The sequence below is a fragment of the Chionomys nivalis genome, chromosome 24 (assembly GCF_950005125.1).
Source record: "Chionomys nivalis chromosome 24, mChiNiv1.1, whole genome shotgun sequence".
NCBI lineage: Eukaryota > Metazoa > Chordata > Mammalia > Rodentia > Cricetidae > Chionomys > Chionomys nivalis.
The window spans coordinates 42,182,630-42,202,263 of NC_080109.1; the positions used below are offsets into that span (position 1 = coordinate 42,182,630).

The following is a 19,634-nucleotide window of genomic DNA, read 5'->3' on the forward strand; positions in this document are numbered from 1 at the left end:
TTCATGTACACGCAGAATAACTAGTCCGTCATCAGGTGTTCCGTCACATGTAGATCAGTATGACTTTAAACATGAAACCTTTTCTTTTTCAGGGACATTATGATAACACACTTTGAGCCTTCCATCTCCTTTGAGGGACTTTGCAGTGAAGTCCGAGATATGTGTTCTTTTGACAATGAACAGCCGTTCACCATGAAATGGATAGACGAGGAAGGTGAGTGACTGGGGGAAGGGTGCTACCTGTGTGCGCATTTGCTTTTAGATGAAGTAAGAGTCCCAGGAAAGTCGAGAGAAAGATAAAGTAGAAATTCAACGCCACGCTTGAGTACTTAGATTAAGATACAAGATTTAAATCAAAGTACACAGTCTTTGCCTTTCCCTCTCCAAAATGAAGTAAGGCAAATGTTTTATTGGTGTGACATTTTAACTTAATTTTTAATTTAAATGTCTTATATTTTAATATAAGAGTTTACTTGTTCTTAACTGAATGTACCGTAAAGAAAATGTCGGAGCAGTCATAGTGATTGTGATCATTTTACTTCAGGGCAATGTTAGTGACTTGTACCCACGAAGCCCCATGAACTGTTTGAGGATAGACATTGCTTGTCCTCACACTCGAGGCTCATCGCAGTGTTAGACAGGGTTCTGTTAAGGACCAGGGCTGATAGAAGGATAGAATGGGCATCTTCCTCAGGTCGAAGACATTGAATTCAGGCTTCTCACCCTCCTGCCTACATGTGTGCCTGGTGCCTAAGAAGACCAGAAGAGGGTGTCTGATGCCCCTGGAGGAACTGGCTGCAGAAGGTTGTGGGCCAGGAACTAAACGTCTACAAGAACAACAAGCAACAAGTGCTTGTGACTGCTGAGCCACCTCTCCGGCCCCTGGATTGACTTTCTTCTTCTTTTTTAAAATAAAGGCAGCTCTTGTTATGTGGCCCTGGCTGATATGGAACTTGCAGTGACCCCCTTCTTTGGTCTCCTTGTGTGAGCTGTTACCCCTAGTAACAAAACATTTTAGGTGAATAGTAATTGTGTAACCATTACTGCTGTATACTTACATAGAACAGGATATGATGGGTAGGATTTTTATTTTACTTTATTTTGTTTTAGTTCTCTGCATAGTTTTAAATTTTTTTATTTTTAACTGACGGAATATATGATTATGAGATGCAGTATTATGCCTTCCCTGTGTGTGTATGTTTAATGTGAGTAGGTGTTTTGCTTACATGTGTCTCTCTGCATCATGTGTGTCCAGTGTCTGAACAGGCCAGAAGAGGGCTCTGGGTCCCCTGGAGCTGGAATTACAGTGAGCTGTTGGCTGGCGTGTGATTACTGGGAATAGAAGCCTGGTCCTCTAGGAATGGTACTGTGGCTGTGACAGGCCTGACCTGTTTTTAGAAGACTGGGATTTTGGTCTAGAAAAGTTATATTTGAATGTTGTAGTCTGGGTTAAATAGGCCTCCTGGTAGGGTCTTGCAAACAGTATTGCTGAGAGCAATATGGATTATATAGGCCCAGCATTCAGAGAAACAATATTAAAAACTGGGCTAGAGACCATTCTTGTGATGTTTTGGCAAAAGAATGTGGCTTCTGCTGTGGTGTAGTGGGAAGTTTCTTTCCTGCCCACCAGTTCCCAAATAACCTACACAGAGACTTAATATTAATTATAAATGCTTGGCCAGTAGTTCAGGCTTGTTGCTAGCTGACTCCTACATTTAAATTAGCTCATATTTCTTATCTACCCTCTGTTATGTGGCGGTGCCTTCTTTCAACACAGCGTATTTATCTCCTGCTTGCTCTGCAGCTCTCACAGCTCCTGACTCCGCCCTTCTTCCCAGGATTCTGTTTGACTCTCCCCTAACCTTATCTTGTCCTGCTATGGGCCAGTTGGTTTCTTTATTAAGCCAATCACAGGGACATATGTCCAGAGTATAAAGGAATATTCCACACTGTAGTCCTAAGACTTTGCCTGAGGTTAAATTGCAAAGAAAATTTCTTGGAGGAGATTTCAGGACATGATATTAACTGTCATGTCATTATTAGTAACCACTCTTATGCAGGTCTACGGTGAAAAATAGCAAGTGGGTCAAAAAGAGTCCCTGCATGGAAACCCCCAGATGCCATTGTGTGAAATTCTGAAAGGGAAGCCTGGATTGTATTGGAGACCCCACGATGTTATAAGTACTGGAGCCATGGTTCTCTCCCAAGGAGATCACGGGGAGTGGAACCAGCGCAAGAGAGATGAGTATCTTGCAGGCAACAAAGCTTGAAGGGCAGAGGCACTAAAGATTTATAGTTTACAGTATTTCCTAACTGTGTCCTGATTCTTCCCTTTTTGAATGGTAATATATATCACATGTTGGAATATTTTGTTTCCCGGAAAGAGATTGCCTTGAGTCTCAGAAGAGACTTTGAACTTTGGACTTTTAAACAGTGTTGACCATGTTAGATTATGGGAGTTTTGAAGTTGGACTAAATGTATTTTGCATTATGATATGGCCGTGAACCAATGGGGGCCAGGAAGTGGAATATGGATTTAAATATAATGAGCATGTGACCTAAGTTTTGTGTTCTGCATCTTGTCAGGTTATTTTACAAATAGTTGGGTATTTCATATCTAACAACGGTTTTTAGAGCCTAATGATTATTTGTTTCTTTTTATAGGTGAAAAAAAAGTAGGTGTGGGGCTGGAGAGATGGCTCAGAGGTTAAGAGCATTGCCTGTTCTTCCAAAGGTCCTGAGTTCAATTCCCAGCAACCACATGGTGGCTCACAACCATCTGTAATGGGTCTAGTGCCCTCTTCTGGCCTGCAGGCATACACACAGACAGAATATTGTATACATAATAAATAAATAAATAAATAAATAAATAAATAAATAAATAAATAGGTGTATTGAAAACAAGAACAACCTAACGATTAATATGTGGGTTTTATCAATCCCTTAATTCTCTCAAAGTCAACTGCAGTGATCATATACTAAGAATGTTTTTGTGTTTATTCTATAAATTTAGATTTGGTGATAGAGTTAGCTTTGAAAAGTAGCTTTCCTGGTCATCTTTGTTTCATAATGACTTACAGAATGCTTTACCTATCAAACATGGTCAAAGAAAGGTCACACGTGACACACAGGCACTCAGTTCAAGAAAAACAAAAGAGATTGAATGTATTATCTGTGATGACTTCCTTATGGTTATACAGAAGTGCTAATACACTCTCCAAACCACCCAGAGCCTAATCCATTATGACAAAAGGTTCATAGTCCAAACATGCTCTTCTCATTCTTTGTCTTGTCCACCCGTGGTTTAGGTTCCTTGATTGCCTCTCTGCTAGTTCTGAAGACCTGTGGAGTACTGACTGCATAATAAACTAGAGACAAGAGAAGTACAGTACCTACTCCTGTCACAAAGAAGGGAGACTGAGTTAAAACAGCATATACCACCGTTCCTCAGGAAACTCTGCTGTTCTCTGGAAGTGGTTGGTCTTCCAGGACTAACGTTGCTTTGAGTCATCCTTCTCTTTCCTAGGCCATGGCATTTGTAGTTCAGTAACTTGCTTAGACTTTGTCCTGCAGAGTTGAAGTCACATGTTCATTTGAGCATTGTAGACCTTCTATGATAAAGTTAAAACTGCCCCATTAGGTAACAGCCATACCCACATAAATCTCTTTTAGACAGGAGCCCATCTACACGCTTCTGAGGTTTGAGAGGCTCTTATGCTTAGCTAAGATCCTGGTGTAGAGATGGCGAGGTGGCTAAGCAGTTAAGAGTAAAAACTGCTTCCACAGAGGACCAAGTGCAGCATCCATGGGGGGAGGGGCTCATAACTGCCCGTAACTGCAGCCCTCAGGGATCCAGCAGCCTCTGCCAGCAACTGCGCTGCAAACTCACTTACCTGGCCCCATATGCACCATTTTTTTTTACGAAGTCTTGGTGTTCACTAAAAGCTCCATGCATCTGATCTTTGCTGTCAGTATGTTTCTGATTTTTTATGACTTATAGGTTGAAATGGAGGAGAGAGGCAGCTTTATTCTCAGACTGAGCAAGACTTGGCAGGGAAAGGTTTTTCTTTTAGATACTTTTGAAATCCAAGTTTCACCAAAAATTATTCCGTTCTTGACATTTCTCTGTATCCATATCTACATAGGCGGTTGAAAGAAACCATTTTGGGGGATGGCTTAGTAGTTGAGGGCACTGGGTGCTCTTCCAGAGGACCCAGGTTAAATTCCCAGCACCCACATAGCAGCTCACACCTGTCTGTAACTCCAGTTCCAGCGCATCTGACGCTCTCACACAGACGCACATGCAGGCAAAACACCTACGCACATAAAATAAAAATGAATACTTTAGAAAAAAGGAAGAAGCCTTTTGATACTTTGAACCTTCTGTGTAGTTATTGTGATTTATTTCAACCACTGTTTTTAGGATTATTTTCTATGTTGCCTTCAGGGACAGTGATGTCACACTTTGTTCACTTTCCAGTCATTTTCTCTGTTCTCGGGGCTTCACAGACAGCACATGACTGCCGTCTTCTGCCTTTCATTAGATGGAAAAGGCCATGAAATTCTTTTCCTTTTGTTCCAGTTTCTGGTTTGGTTACCTATTTCTGTGTAACACTGTCTTACAAGTTGGTGGGTTGAAAACTTCCTTTTCACGGCTCTGTGAGTTATCAGGGCTAATGTTATAAATGCCCAGAAAAGATAAAGGGATTAAGGCTTCGGCAGCTGAGTTGAAGAAAAGAATAGAGACACTGTTTTCTTTGAGATAGTGTGGAGAGGAAATGACTTCACTGTGCTCTCAGTGTAAACTGAGTGTGAGTGAAGATTAGGCAGAATCAATGGCATCTAGCGGGGAGGAATGTTTCATGTAACCACAGCAGGGGGCCGATCCAGTTCAGGCCCCGGTTTTGCTCTGAGTGACTTGTTCATGGAGGAATGGCGTCATGCTGTATATATGTCACCTCTTGACTCCAGGAATGACTCAGCTCTTTGGTTAGTCAAGAGAGGCGTTTCTTCCTCGTCCGTGTTACTAAAATTTATCACTGAACATTTAAGAGTAACTCAAGCGGGTGTCCATCCCTAAGTAGAACATCTGTGACATCCTTCTCACCAAAGGTTCAGGGAACGTGGCAGAGGAGGGGCGTCTCAGAATAGGGGTGCGAAGAATGTGAGAGACACAGGATGGGGAGGGGTGCTGTGGAGTGCTGTCTTTAGGCTCACTAAAGCTGCGGTTACGTACACAAGAGTGAGTCAGCGAGATCAGTCATCATTCCAGCAGACAGTACTCATAGGCTATTAACAAAAAAAGTAGACATGAAAGGGAATAGGGATCTGTTGGGGTGCCTGGGAAGAATGGAGGAAGAGTTGGGGGCCCCTTGGAAAGTGCAGTTGGAGTGCACACTATCTGGATACATTGTTTATATGTGTGCAAAAGTGGGGGCTGCTGAAAGGAGGAGGAGGAGGCAGCAGACTGGCTCCTAAACGTCCCCATCTAAGTGAGCCATGCCAGCCTGAAAGTAGTCAGAGTAGATTTGCTACTGTGTATGTATATGTGTGTGCATGCACGCAACACACATGCACATTCATACAGTACAGAGGTGTTTTTTTTTTTTTTTTTTTTTTTTTGAGAAAGGCTTTTCTGTATTTTTGGAGCCTTTCCTGGAATTGCTCTTGTAGACCAGGCTGGCCTTGAGCCACAGAGATCCGCCTGCCTCTGCCCCCGAGTGCTGGGATTAAAGGCGTGCGCCACCACCGCGAGTCAGAATGGTTTTTATATGTAGAAAGTATGGTGTCTGAGCCCTGTGTTTGATTCTGTGCAGCTAGAACTGGATGTGATGTCATCTACTGCAGAGAATGTAGGTGTAAGGAAGTGTCTAAACATCTGTCCTCATCAACGTTCCTTCCATTACTGTTTATAGAATTTGCTTATAGTTATCCAACTCAGAGGGTGAAGATTGAGTTTTCTTTTGTGTTTTAGGAGACCCATGCACAGTGTCTTCTCAGCTGGAATTAGAAGAAGCTTTCAGGCTCTATGAACTGAACAAGGACTCTGAGCTCTTGATCCATGGTAAGAGAGCCATCTGCTGACTCTCCCAAAGCTGTGACTTAAACATAACTGTTTTTTAAAGACAATCTAGGTATCATTTATTATGTGTGGCCTTTTCCCTATGTAATTGTCCTCCAGCTTCTTTTTCCTGTGCTAGATGAAGTAAAATGAGCCTACTTCCTATAGTGTAGGAGAAATGTTTTACCTGGATATAGTCTTCCAGGATATTCAGATGTGATCTCCCATTGTTTTACAACTTACAACAGTTCCTGTACGGCTTTAGAAGTCTCTGTGTGAGTGTGTGTGCACGTGTGTGTGTGTGTGCGCGCGTGCACGTGTGTGTGTGCGTGCACATGTGTGTGCCTGCCGGGCAGGGACTACCCTTTTCTAGCATAAAATGTTAAAATGTTAGAGAAACAGTCAGTTATCCAGGTAGGTAGAGGCAGGAGGGTCTTGTGGTCCAGGGCAGCCCGGGCTACACAGTGAGAGTTAACTCAGTTATAGAGCACTTGCCTAGCACAGTTTCCTATTCTGGGTGCTCTTAACTCAATTATGGCCGTAATTCACCAGAGTACACTTAGTTAAAAAGATGTTTCTCATTATAATGGGAATTATATGCTTTATATCGTATGTTTGTAAATATATAGTCTGGAATATAAGCTAATATTTTGGAGATTTTGATACTATTTCTGATATTAATTCATTCCTAAATTGAGTACACATCTTTTAAAAACTTTGATTTTTGTCATTTAATTCTTTGTTGAAACAAAGTTTTCTACAACAAGGATGTTAAAAAGTAGTAGTTAGCTTCTTTAAGGCCCAAAAGAAGAAAAAGTGATTATTCACAAGGGTCAAGAATTAGTAAATCGAGCTTCTAATGTGTTACTTACAGACATACTTGTTTTCACAGAAAGTTGCTTTATATATAGCCTTGGTAAAAGTGAGAGCCTTCAGTAGACTAATTTTGGTCATGTGTTGGAATTCTACCTTGGGTAACTCAAGTCACTTTGAATTTTGGATTAACTTTAATTCTGTATAGTTTGTATTTTGTAAATATGCTGTTAACTAATTTAATTTTCTTTCAGTATTTCCTTGTGTACCAGAACGTCCTGGAATGCCTTGCCCAGGAGAAGACAGTGAGTATTTTTAATACTCTGTACATTTGAAATTCGAATTACTCACAGTAAAAAGGAACAGAACTTTTTGTTTTGTTTTTCTAGACAAGGTTTCTGACTGTCTTGGAACTTGCTTTGTAGACCAGGCTGGCCTCTGTAACTGGAAGGCCACTTGTTTGTCCTGGTCACCCAGCTAGCTTAGCCCTGAAATAACCACACAGAAATTGTATTAATTAAATCACTGCTTGGCCCATTAGCTCTAGCCTCTTATTGGCTAACTCTCATATCTTGATTTAACCCATTTCTATTAATCTGTATATCGCCACATGACAGTGGCTTACTGGCAAAGACTCAATACGTCTCTCTCTGGCAGCAGATCCATGGTGTCTCCCTGACTCTGCTTTCTTCCTCCCAGGATTCAGTTCCGTCTTCCCCACCTACCTAATTTCTGCCCTATCAACAGGCCAAGGCAGTTTCTTTATTAACCAGTGAAAGCAACACACAGACAGAAGGACCTCCTACACCAGGCCTCCACGGAGAGGTTCACCTGCCCATGCCTCCTAAGTGCTAGGATTAAAGATATGTGCCACCATGCCTGCCTTAAGAAATAGAACTTTTAATTTGTTCGACTTATTCTGTTTCTTCAGTCTAATTTAGAACATATTAGCAACTGCCTAAGCTGTGCTTTTGCCAAATAGACTTCATCTAGCTACATCTTACATAATTGTCTGTTGTGCATATAAAAACACAATTAAATTAAGTCGTGTTGCTTCATGTTTTTTTAATTTTGTATATTTTCAGATCTGGAAATTTTAAAACATCTTGGAAAAAGGGATACAAATCACTTGTTCAGATTTAACGGAATTTAACATAGTCTGTTTGCCACTGTACTTGCTTGTGTGCACACATAGTGACCCATCGTTGCGTTCATTCGTTTGCTTAGGCGTGCTGTATGATGTGAGAATAAGTGTCTTGGCACTCACTTCTAGATACCTCTGTAGATGTCACATTGTTAGGATTGCTATAGAATCTCATTTTCTTTTATGGTTTCTACACATAAACATGACTTCAGAAAGAAAAGTAATGAATGTTTTGCTTTGAATTATGCAACACAAATAATAAAAACCCAGAGACAGATATTGGGGTTCAAGCAGGAAAGCAAAGCAGTCAAGCCACTAGAGAAGTCTTATCTGTACCAGTGCTGGGCGACCACAGACTAAGCAGAATTAGCCTTTCTCTCCCATTTTATATTTTATATTCCCTCTAGTGCCGGGATTAAGATAGTGCGACTCCCTAGTATTGGGATTAAAGATGTGAGCCGCCACCACCTGGATTTGTTTCTGCATTGACCTTGTGTAGCCCAGGGCAGCCTTGAATTCACAGAGATCCATCTGCCTCTGTCTCCCAAATCCTGGGATTAAAGGCGTGTGCCACCACTGCCTAACATCTAGTGGCTTAGCTTTGCCCTTCTGATCTTTAGGCAAGCTTTATGTACTAAAACATAAATAAAATATCAGAATTATGTGAAATTCCAAGTCTAAGCTTCTGATTTTATGATTCAATGCTCTTCAGTGAGCAGGGAAACAAAGAGCTCTAAGATTCAGTAGATGTAATATGTTACATAGGAAGATGGGGAAGTAGAAGGAATGGGCAGGACACCCAGGCAGTGTGAAAACCCAGGTTTGATTTCAGCTCACAACATCTTGCTGGGGTTCTCATGGAAGGAGAGTTAAAGCCGTGTTGACTGTTTTGCAGAGCTCTGGAGAGAGCCTAGAGCCACTGTTAACAGAGTTGACACTGGCACACCCTGTGCAGGGCTCTGGGCCCGTGGGATCTACTGTAGGCATATGGCATGCTTTCTGGGTAAAACGCTTCCCGTTACACTGCACACTCATTGACCTTTTCAAAGTAGTGCTGGAGGTCTGACACCACCTTTTCCCAGTCAAATAAATGTTAAACTAGAGAAGAAAATTGATAACCGTGACTGTGGTCTCTTGGCCCTTTAAGTTCTTAGACAGCAGTAAAATATTTAAATTTAGGGTGTATAATCTAATTCATAAGAGCATCTGGTAAGTTAACATGTGCTGGCCCTCACTAGATAATGTAGCACAAACACAAACACCTGTGTTTAGTGTCAGGGGTCATGCTGCGGGGCTCCACTAGTGTGCAAGGCCCTGACTGTATCCCCAGCTCTGCAAGCAGAAGAAGAGACTTCTAAGAACATTGTAGCTGGTGCTTTCTAGTTAACTTGAAATAGTGAAGTCAGTGCCACATCTGCTCTAAAGTAGTTCAGAAATATTTCTTCCCGTTAACTAGCACTGATAAATATCACCAGTGGATAGTAAGTACAATGTCTAGTGGGCTGCAGTGACTAGGTAGTGCATGTCATAGTGAGGGATTGCCAGAATTACAAATGGATTAGATTAATCTGTCTCCCTATGCGTTTTAGCAACAGTGGTGGCACGTACCTTTAATCCCAGCACTCCGGAGGCAGAGGCAGGAGGACCTTTGTGAGTTCGAGGCCAACCTGGTCTGAGGAGTTTCCAGGACTGTCAGGGCTGTCACATGGAGAACCTTGTTTCGAAAAACCAAAAGAAAAAAAAGGTGTTTGCGGGAGCTGGAGACATAGCTCTTTGAGAGGACACTGGGTTCAGTTCCTGGCACCCGTGTGGTAGCTCAGAATCATCTGTAACTCCGGCTCCAGGGAATCCAACCCTCATCTCACCTCCAGAGTACTAGGCAAGCACATGGTATACATACATATACATGCAAGCCAAACACTGACAAATGTTTTTAAAAATTAAAAAGGATAATAGCAATTATATAAAACCTTTGGAGTGGGCCAGACCTGTGACTGTGTGGTAGAATGTTTATGTAACACGTGTGAGGTCCTGGGTTCAACACCAAGTATTGTACCAAAAACAGACCAAAAAGAATGAAAATTTGTTGTAGATGGAGTTATATAGAAGTATCACTTACAGATTAACTTTCATGAAGAAGATTTACCTTTCCAGTGAAGAAGAGATGCAGAGTCACTCCTGGTGAAGGTGTCTGTCATGGTGGGCACTGACGTTCTGATGTTTGTGTGCCTCTGATGGCATGCCATAAGAAAAGATCAACATTCTTATTTTTAATCGTATTTGTGCACATCCCAGTGCAGATGCCTGAGAAGCAGAGAGCATTTGATCCCCCGCCCCCGTGTGCTTACGCTGCCACTCTGGAGTTACAGGCAGTTGTGAGCTGCTTTTGACGAGGTGTTGGGAACTGAACTCTAGTCCTGTCAGAGCAGTGAGGTCCACTCAACAGCAGAGACATTCCTCTAGCCCCTCTCCTCTTTAAAGGCATCTCTAGAGTATTTTTGCTCAAAAGTTTATTTTGGTTTTTCAAGACAGGGTTTCTCTGTGTAACAGTCTTAGCTGTCCTGGAACTAGCTCTTCTAGACCAGGCTGGCCTTGAACTCACAGAGATTCACCTGCCTCTGCCTCCAGTGCTGGAATTAAAGGAGTGTGCCACCACCACCTTGCATTTGCTCTAAGTTTTAGCACTAACTCTGATTGTGAAGAGGCAGACTCTGCAACCCGGGGTATGGAACACAAAAATACTAAGACGTGAAGAGTAAAGCAGAGTGCATGGTTTTGAGTATGTTAGACGTGAAAACCAACCAACCAGACAGCCAAACCAGAGAAACCAAAAGCAATGCCTGAGTTGTGATTTGTTCCTGCGTAGTACATGACAGCTTTGAAAGACAGTTTAGGAACAGTTAAGAAAGAAAGTTTGTATCTGCGCTTTCTAAGATGCAGTGGTTATATTGTGTTATGGATGACTAAAGTGAATGTCATTAGTTTCAGACGCTGCATTTTCGGAATCATTCTGAGGGGACAAAAAGACTCTCTGTTTTTAATTTGTATTTGTCGAGAAGAGATTAGATATAACAAAAGAGTAAGTAGTAACTTGTGAATCAGATAAAGGATGCAAACATTTACTCCTTTAGCTTGTCCAGGAGCTCCAGTTTATCTCAGCTGTTAGGTGGGAATATCTTGAAAAGGAACTGTACTAATCATTCCAGTGTCGGTGCCCTGTGTGTTTGCAGCCAGCCCTGTAGCGAGCCCGTTCTATGTTTCAGTTTAGTTTGTGTTATTATGGTAATCATCACGGAAAAGTCAGATTTAATTAAGTGGCTTTTATTCAAACTTGCTCTTTAAACTCTCTCTCTCCAGAATCCATCTACCGCAGAGGAGCCCGCCGGTGGAGAAAGCTTTACTGTGCAAATGGCCACACTTTTCAAGCCAAACGTTTCAACAGGGTAAACTTGTTTTGTTGGATTCTAATACTTTGAGACATGTATTTTATTTATTTATTTATTTATTTTTCTCCCTATGAGAGAAAGATAGTTTGTTATTAAATCTTGTTAGTCCTTTTAAAGGAAGTAAGCAGCAAGGCCTTGATCTGCCGCCCTCTGCCGCCGGGCGCACAGCTGTTCTATCTAACCAGGCACACTCTGGTTAGAATAGCACTTCCTTCACTGCCCGCTTTTCTGCTGCACTCACAGCCTGCCGCTCCGAGAATGCTTCCGGCTTTTTAAGAAGGTCCTGATTAGATGAATGAATGCCGTTCGTCTTAGGTTAAACTTCTAATGTTTGCATCTTATTTCCAAATGAATCTGAAAAAAAATATGGGTTTTTAAAATTATAAGAAAATTATGTTTAAATATAATTCAAAGCAGGCAGAAATTATCAAAGTTTATTGTATAAGCCCTTTAATTCACTGTTTAGAAAACAGTAGTAGTAGCAAGGCCTTGGCTAGCTTTCACAATGAGGCAAATTTCCGAGTGCTCTCCCTGTGCCGACACACTAAATCCTTACTTGGCCCTGTGAAATAGGTACTGTATTTCCATTTTATAGATGAGAAAAATTAAGTCTTGTCTCAGCTGTTTAGCCAGTGAGTACAAAGCTGGGGTTTGAGAGCAAGCAGTCTGTTGGCATAAGCCCCTTTTTGACACAGGTTCTAACTGTGTTGCTATAGTTGACCTGGTACTTGGTATAGCTGAAGTTAACCAAGAACCCATGGCAATTCCTTCTGTCTGCCTAAGTGCGGGAGTGCCTGGTTTAACTTCTTTTGATAACTCTACATTTATGGATTTCATGTCTACAATTAACATCATGTCCTCAATTCATCAGTGTCACTAGAGATGAATGCCCAAGATCCCCAAACTCTTCTTGCCAGTGGCCCTGGCGTCACCAAGGCCTAAGTTCTCTAGGAAAACCGGGTTTGCCCTCTGCATAATCGGGAAGACTGTGGGCTTATTAGCCACTTTTCCTGTGTTCATTACTGTGAAATTTGTGTGAAGATGAAAACTTCTTGAATTTAACATCAGAAAGCAACATGGTGGTATATTCATGACTCTTTAAACTGACTATCTTCTCTTTATTTTTCACTGATCTTCAATAGCCTTTGAAAAAAAATTACGTGAAAAAATTTTGTTTCATCTGATTTTGCTATAGGCCGACAACTGATGTCATGATGAGGGAATTCAGTTAGAAGGAAAACCAGCGAGTTTTAAGTATCTTGAGGTTGTTTGTTTGTTTGGCTTTTTTTTGAGACAGACTCTTAGTATGTAGCCTTGGCTGGCACGCACTATGTAGACCAAGTTGGCTTTGAAGTTACAGATCAGTATGCCTCTGCCTCATGAATTCTGGGATTGAAGACGGAATGAGCAAGCTGTTGGGAAATGGGGTTGTTTTGTTTGAGATAGGTTTTGTAGCTCTGGCTGTCCTGGAACTCTCTACATAGGCCAGGCTGGCCTGGAACTTCTTTCTAGTGATCCACTTGCCTCTGCATGCTGAGTACTGGGATTAAAGGCCTGCACCACCACTGACTGTGATCAAATATTCTTGAACCTAATCTTTGCAGCGTGCTCACTGTGCCATCTGCACAGACAGAATCTGGGGACTTGGACGACAAGGATATAAGTGCATCAATTGCAAACTGTTGGTTCATAAGAAGTGCCACAAGCTTGTCACGATTGAGTGTGGGCGGCATTCCTTGCCACCGGTAAGGCTTAGAGAATTGTTTGTTATATTTATGTGTAGCATGCTTCATTTAACAGGGTTAAAGCAAGGAAGGTGTTACAGAACTGCATCTCAGAAGAGACAGTGTGCAGGAGTCCTTTACATTCCACTTACGATACGTAAACTTTGCAAGTCTTGAAGGAACCGTTATCAAATGCCGTCTAGGCAGTAGTCACATTTTTAGTTGTCTCATAAAAGTTATAATTTTTCATTCTTAATTAAGATTCAAACAGTTCTTGATTGATGTTTCTTCCATACTTTTTAAATTCCCTGGTTCCTCCTTCCTTCCACCTGTATTTTCCTTAGAATTTTATTGCAGGAGAAACAATTAGTTTTTGGTTATTTAAAGTATTTAATAATTTTGTTCATTACTTTGTGTGTGTCTTTTTTTTATATGCTTTTAGTAAAAGTGGTGTTATTGATGTACATCCTTTTCCAACTCATTTTTCTCAACAGTATGATTTGGTCATTTTTTTCAGATTTATTTTTTATTTATGTGTATGTATATGTATATACCCAGTGTGTTCTGGCCTTGGAGGTCAGAAGAGGGTGTCAGATCCCTTGTATGAGTGCTAAGAAATGAGCTCAGGCCCTTTGCGAGAGCTGAAGCTGTCTTTAACTGCTGAGCACTGTCCAGTCCCCTTAGCTATATCTTGTATCCGATTTTTATTCGTTGTTCTTTTGTGCGTGTGTTATGCACATGTGCCACAGCATCTGGAGGTCAGAGAGTAACTTGGGGGTTGTTGTCAGGTTTCAGAGGGAGGAAAGATAATGTAGAAGGGGGGGGGGGTCACAGTTTTATTTCTAGCTCACCTGAAATCCCTTGTGTATTTGTTTTTCTGTAAAAATTATGTCATTCATAGGAGTAGTGCATGGCTTTATATTGTTAGGTATTAAAATAATAATGTAACTCATATCACTTAGAGTTTTTCCACATTTAAGTTTTAGTATGATACATCCCATTGAGATACTGTCATTTCTAGGTTTATAGAGGTTTGGGGGTTTGAAAAGAATCTTCTAAGTTACTGTGTCTTTGGAACTGTTTGTAGGAACCAATGATGCCAATGGACCAGTCATCCATGCACCCAGACCACACACAGACAGGTAAGGGCAGTAGCGGCTAGAGACTGCTCTGGGGGGCTTTTTAAAGTCTAATTTCTCACATTAGACTTCATGTGTTTTTTTTTTGTTTGTTTGTTTGTTTTTGTTTTTTTTTTTTGAGTTAGCATACAGTGTATTAGATCTCATGGTAGCATTTTCAAATAATTCTTCTGTTGCTTCTCCTTCCCCGTTTTCTCCTACATTCCCCACCTTAGGCCTTCTGCCCCCAGGAGCCTCCTCGCCACAGTCGTGTGGTAGCCTTTTAAAGCCCAAGTTTAAAAACATAGTGTACATAAGCATATTTTGTGGTTGTAAAATTTGTCACAGTATTTTAATATACATATTTAGCATTTGAAAAAACAACTGTGTAAGCTAACAAATGACTTTCTTAGTTCAAATAATTTCTTTAAGAGAATCCTTTAAATTCAGCAAGCCTAGTTTTCACAGTGAGAAAGTACAAAGCTGAGTTTGGAGCCATGTTGACTGTTGAAGCAACTTGTTTTTCTTCAAATCCTTCCTCTAGAAATGTAGAGCCAGAGCGTAGCAAACTGACTATGTGGGCGAGTTAAGTACGTATCTGGGAAATGCTGAAGCTAAAAGAAAGGAGCTTGAACGGTCTGAGCTGAGGGCTGCTACTCCTCCACCCCCAGCAGCGTTGAGGAGCAGAAGCCCGACCGTGTCGGGTCTTCATCTCAGTAAGAGTCAAGCATTTCCAAGACGAAGGTTATAGGCCTGCCATCTCTGTTTGCGGGTATTAAAACATTTCAGTAGGATTTATAGTCCTCTGTAGAGAACAATTTATTCAGAAAGAAGACCACTACCAACTGGTGCGTCTTCTCTGCCTTCACTACTCTTTCTTTTTAAATGATCTTTCTTTACCTTATTTTTTTTTAAGATTTATTTGTTTTATGTGTATGAGTGCTCTATTTGCATGTATGATGACTTTATACCACAAGAGGACGTCAGATCCTACTATTGATGGTTGTGAGCTACCATGTGGGTACTGGGAATCGAACTCAGGACCTCTGGCCAGTGCTCTTAGCCGCTGAGCCATCTCTCCAGCCCCTTCACTACTCTTTTTTTTTATTTTTAAAGATTTATTTATTATGTATACAGCATTCTGCCTGCATGTATGTCTGCACACCAGAAGAGAACATCAGATTTTATCATAGATGGTTGTGAGCCACCGTGTGGTTGCTGGGAATTGAACTCAGGACCTCTGGAAGAGCAGACAGTGCTCTTAACCTCTGAGCCATCTCTCGAGCCCCCCCTTCACTACTCTTAACAAATATTAAGCTTTCTCTAATTACTTACTCATATGTGAAAACAAAGAAAAACCATCAAAAGAAAAATTTTAAGTCAAATTCATCATTGATTATTTTTCTTCTTTTTCAATATTTGGTTTTGAATTTTTAGTAATTCCATATAATCCTTCAAGTCATGAAAGTCTGGACCAAGTTGGTGAAGAAAAGGAGGTAAGATAATTTGTACTACTGTATACAGCATCATTCCTTCTTAGAAAGACACTGTCTCTTAGAAATGTAACACTTGGAGCTGCTTACCCACTAGACGGTAACAGTCAATCAAGGGAGATATTTAATGATTTTAGAGTTGTGTTTTTATTTAAATCTTTAATTTTAACTATGAAATAACTTGAAAATTTATTTTCACTTTAAGATAGCGTATGCAAAAAGTACACTATACATAGGAATAGCATTTAGTATTTGATAATATTGTTTGAAACATCCTGTTTTCTAGACTAATTGCTTAAAGTGTAAATGATTAAATACCTTAATTGGGACATAAAAATATTATTGTTAAGCCGGGCGGTGGTGGCGCACGCCTTTAATCCCAGCACTCGGGAGGCAGAGGCAGGCAGATCTCTGTGAGTTCGAGGCCAGCCTGGTCTAGAAGAGCTAGTTCTAGGACAGGAACCAAAAAGCTACAGAGAAACCCTGTCTCGAAAATCCAAAAATAAATAAATAAATAAATAAATAAATAAATAAATAAATAAATTATTGTTATTATTGTGTGTGTGGTGTGTAGGAATGGGATGGGCATACTTCTATATGCATGTAGAAGTGGAGCTGATACTCTAATACCTGCACATGGTTAGGCCTGGGTAGCAAACACTTTGTATTTCACCTGCTAAGTCATCTGGCTAGTGTTTTCTTTTTTTTCTCTCTCTCTCTATTAGGCAGTTTATTGGGTTTTAATATTTATTTTTGTATGTATCTGTGTAAGAAAATGCCACTTATGTGCAGGTGGTCATGGATGCCTCAAGAGTGTGTCAGGTCGATTGGAGCAGTAGTTACAGGCTGCTGGGAGCTGCCTGATGTGGGTGCTGAACTTGGATCTGCTGCAAGAGCAGCAAGTGGCCTTAACTGCTGAGCTGTTTTTCAAGTCCAGTTTTTTTTTTTTTCTAAAACAGAAATTAATTAAAACAATAACCAGTTTTAGAAAAGCTTTTGGTGAAAAAGAATGTCACGTGTTACCTGTTCCCTTTAGCCTCTTCTCGCTGTGTGAATAGTGTCTAGATCTCTGGTTTTGAAATGTGCGTCTGGCCATGGAAGATTAGTCCTTACCTCTTCTTCTTTTCACTTTTTAGTGCTTGATGGCTGTTCTCGTCCCACTTTTTATTATGGAATTTGATACAGAAGTAGCAGACAGGACATTGTAGGAAAGCCCCCTCCCATATGCACTACTCAGTTCAGTTATTGTGAACACACAGTGGGTGGTTTTGTCTCCTCACTTGCTTTACTCCAGCAGAATTTTGAAGTAAATCTGTTGATCCCGTATTTTTAATATGTTATCTTAGACTCTTTCTGATGTAGTCAATTACCTTTTGTTTGTTTTCTTTTGTTCTTTTGAGTCAAGTTCTCCTGTTGCCTGGGCTGTCCTAGAACTCCCTGCATATCTAAGGAAGACTCTGTCTCCTGGTCCTTCTTCCTCCCCCTCCCAGATGTGGGATTACAGGTGCTCCTGCCCTGCCCGGCTGCACCCCAGTCTCCACTCTGTTTCATCTACCCTTAGTCTTTCTTTCAGTTTTGTTCTTTAAGGCTGCATGTTTGCCTCTCCATTGCCCAGGTTGTTAGCATTTATAACCCGCTCTGCCACTGTGAACAGGTCTTCCTTGTTTTGTTGTAGGCTGATTGAGTCATATAAAGGAAGAAAACCCTAACACTAAAGAATGTGTCCTCTGCTCTTCCGGACTGTGTATTGCTCATATTTCTTTAATCTGTTCCTTGGTCTTTATTCCTTTTTTTGTTTTTTTTTTTTTTTTTTAGAAACGTGTTGAATTTTATCATTATCATTATTCTTACTGCTTTGGTGGTTATACCTTTTCAATACGTGTAGCTAATGCTCAGACGATGAGACGTGGCTAGATGAATGTTTGACACAGTGAGCACTGTAGGATAATGACACAGTGAGCACTATAGGATGACACAGTGAGCACTATAGGATGATGACAGTGAGCACTGTAGGATGATGACACAGTGAGCACTGTAGGATGATGACACAGCACTATAGGATGATGACACAGTGAGCACTGTAGGATGATGACACAGTGAGCACTATAGGATGATGACACAGTGAGCACTATAGGATGGTGACACAGTGAGCACTGTAGGATGATGACACAGTGAGCACTATAGGATGGTGACACAGTGAGCACTGTAGGATGATGACACAGTGAGCACTATAGGGATAACACAGTGAGCACTATAGGATGATGACACAGTGAGCACTGTAGGATGATGACACAGTGAGCACTGTAGGATGATGACACAGCACTATAGGATGATGACACAGTGAGCACTGTAGGATGATGACACAGCACTATAGGATGATGACACAGTGAGCACTATAGGATGATGACACAGTGAGCACTATAGGATGATGACACAGTGAGCACTATAGGATGATGACACAGTGAGCACTGTAGGATGATGACACAGTGAGCACTATAGGATGATGACACAGTGAGCACTATAGGATGGTGACACAGTGAGCACTGTAGGATGATGACACAGTGAGCACTATAGGATGGTGACACAGTGAGCACTGTAGGATGATGACACAGTGAGCACTATAGGGATAACACAGTGAGCACTGTAGGATGATGACACAGTGAGTACTGTAGGATGATGACACAGTACTGTAGGATGATGCAGTGAGCACTATAGGATGATGACACAGTGAGCACTATAGGATGATGACACAGTGAGCACTATAGGATGATGACACAGTGAGCACTATAGGATGATGACACAGTGAGCACTGTAGGATGATGACACAGTGAGCACTGTAGGATGATGACACAGCACTGTAGGATGACACAGTGAGCACTGTAGGATGATGACACAGTGAGCACTATAGGATGATGACACAGTGAGCACTGTAGGATGATGACACAGTGAGCACTGTAGGATGATGACACAGTGAGCACTGTAGGATGATGACACAGTGAGCACTGTAGGATGATGACACAGTGAGCACTGTAGGATGATGACACAGTGAGCACTGTAGGATGATGACACAGTGAGCACTGTAGGATGATGACACAGTGAGCACTGTAGGATGATGACACAGTGAGCACTATAGGATGACACAGTGAGCACTATAGGATGATGACACAGTGAGCACTATAGGATGACACAATGAGCACTGTAGGATGATGACACAGTGAGCACTGTAGGATGACGCAGTGAGCACTATAGGATGATGACACAGTGAGCACTATAGGATGACACAATGAGCACTATAGGATGATGACACAGTGAGCACTGTAGGATGACGCAGTGAGCACTATAGGATGATGACACAGTGAGCACTATAGGATGACACAATGAGCACTGTAGGATGACACAGTGAGCACTATAGGATGACCTCTCAGAAGAAAGATGCACAGTCACTCCAGACAGCTGCCTGTCTTTCAGCTTCTGATCACGGCAATCCTGTCTCCCCCTCCCCGTTCCCTAAAAGTAGCCATTGTCTGCGCCCCTTTATTTGCTCTTGTTCCAGCTGTAGAAATGACTCCTACAAAATGCATGTTCTGACTTCTTCCGTGTAACATAGATGTATGTATCGCGGAGCAGTACTTGAGTTGTTTTTATCATTTCCATTTATCTGGCCCACTTCAATTTTCCCTCTCAGTTTAAAGTATTATCATGTTAAGATGAAACGATCTTTAAGTGTGGTTTACTGACCCAGCTGATGAAAGTCAGTGCGTCCTCCCAGCTACTCAGGATGCTGAGGCAGGAGGATAGCAGAGCCAGCCTAGACAACTTAGTGAAGACCTATTTC

The 19,634-nt window shown here is 41.4% G+C and overlaps 1 protein-coding gene across 1 annotated transcript in view; it reads left to right on the forward strand.

The window, feature by feature from the left end:
• The window catches only part of Prkci (protein kinase C iota), a 60,249-nt gene that overhangs the window by 20,896 nt on the left and 19,719 nt on the right, over nucleotides 1–19,634 (forward strand). Inside the window, exons 2-8 of the mRNA XM_057757066.1 lie at nucleotides 93–214; nucleotides 5,975–6,064; nucleotides 7,129–7,179; nucleotides 11,376–11,461; nucleotides 13,069–13,209; nucleotides 14,276–14,330; nucleotides 15,744–15,802. Of these exons, the coding sequence (XP_057613049.1) occupies nucleotides 93–214; nucleotides 5,975–6,064; nucleotides 7,129–7,179; nucleotides 11,376–11,461; nucleotides 13,069–13,209; nucleotides 14,276–14,330; nucleotides 15,744–15,802 (604 nt within the window). The remainder of the gene's footprint in view (nucleotides 1–92; nucleotides 215–5,974; nucleotides 6,065–7,128; nucleotides 7,180–11,375; nucleotides 11,462–13,068; nucleotides 13,210–14,275; nucleotides 14,331–15,743; nucleotides 15,803–19,634) is intronic.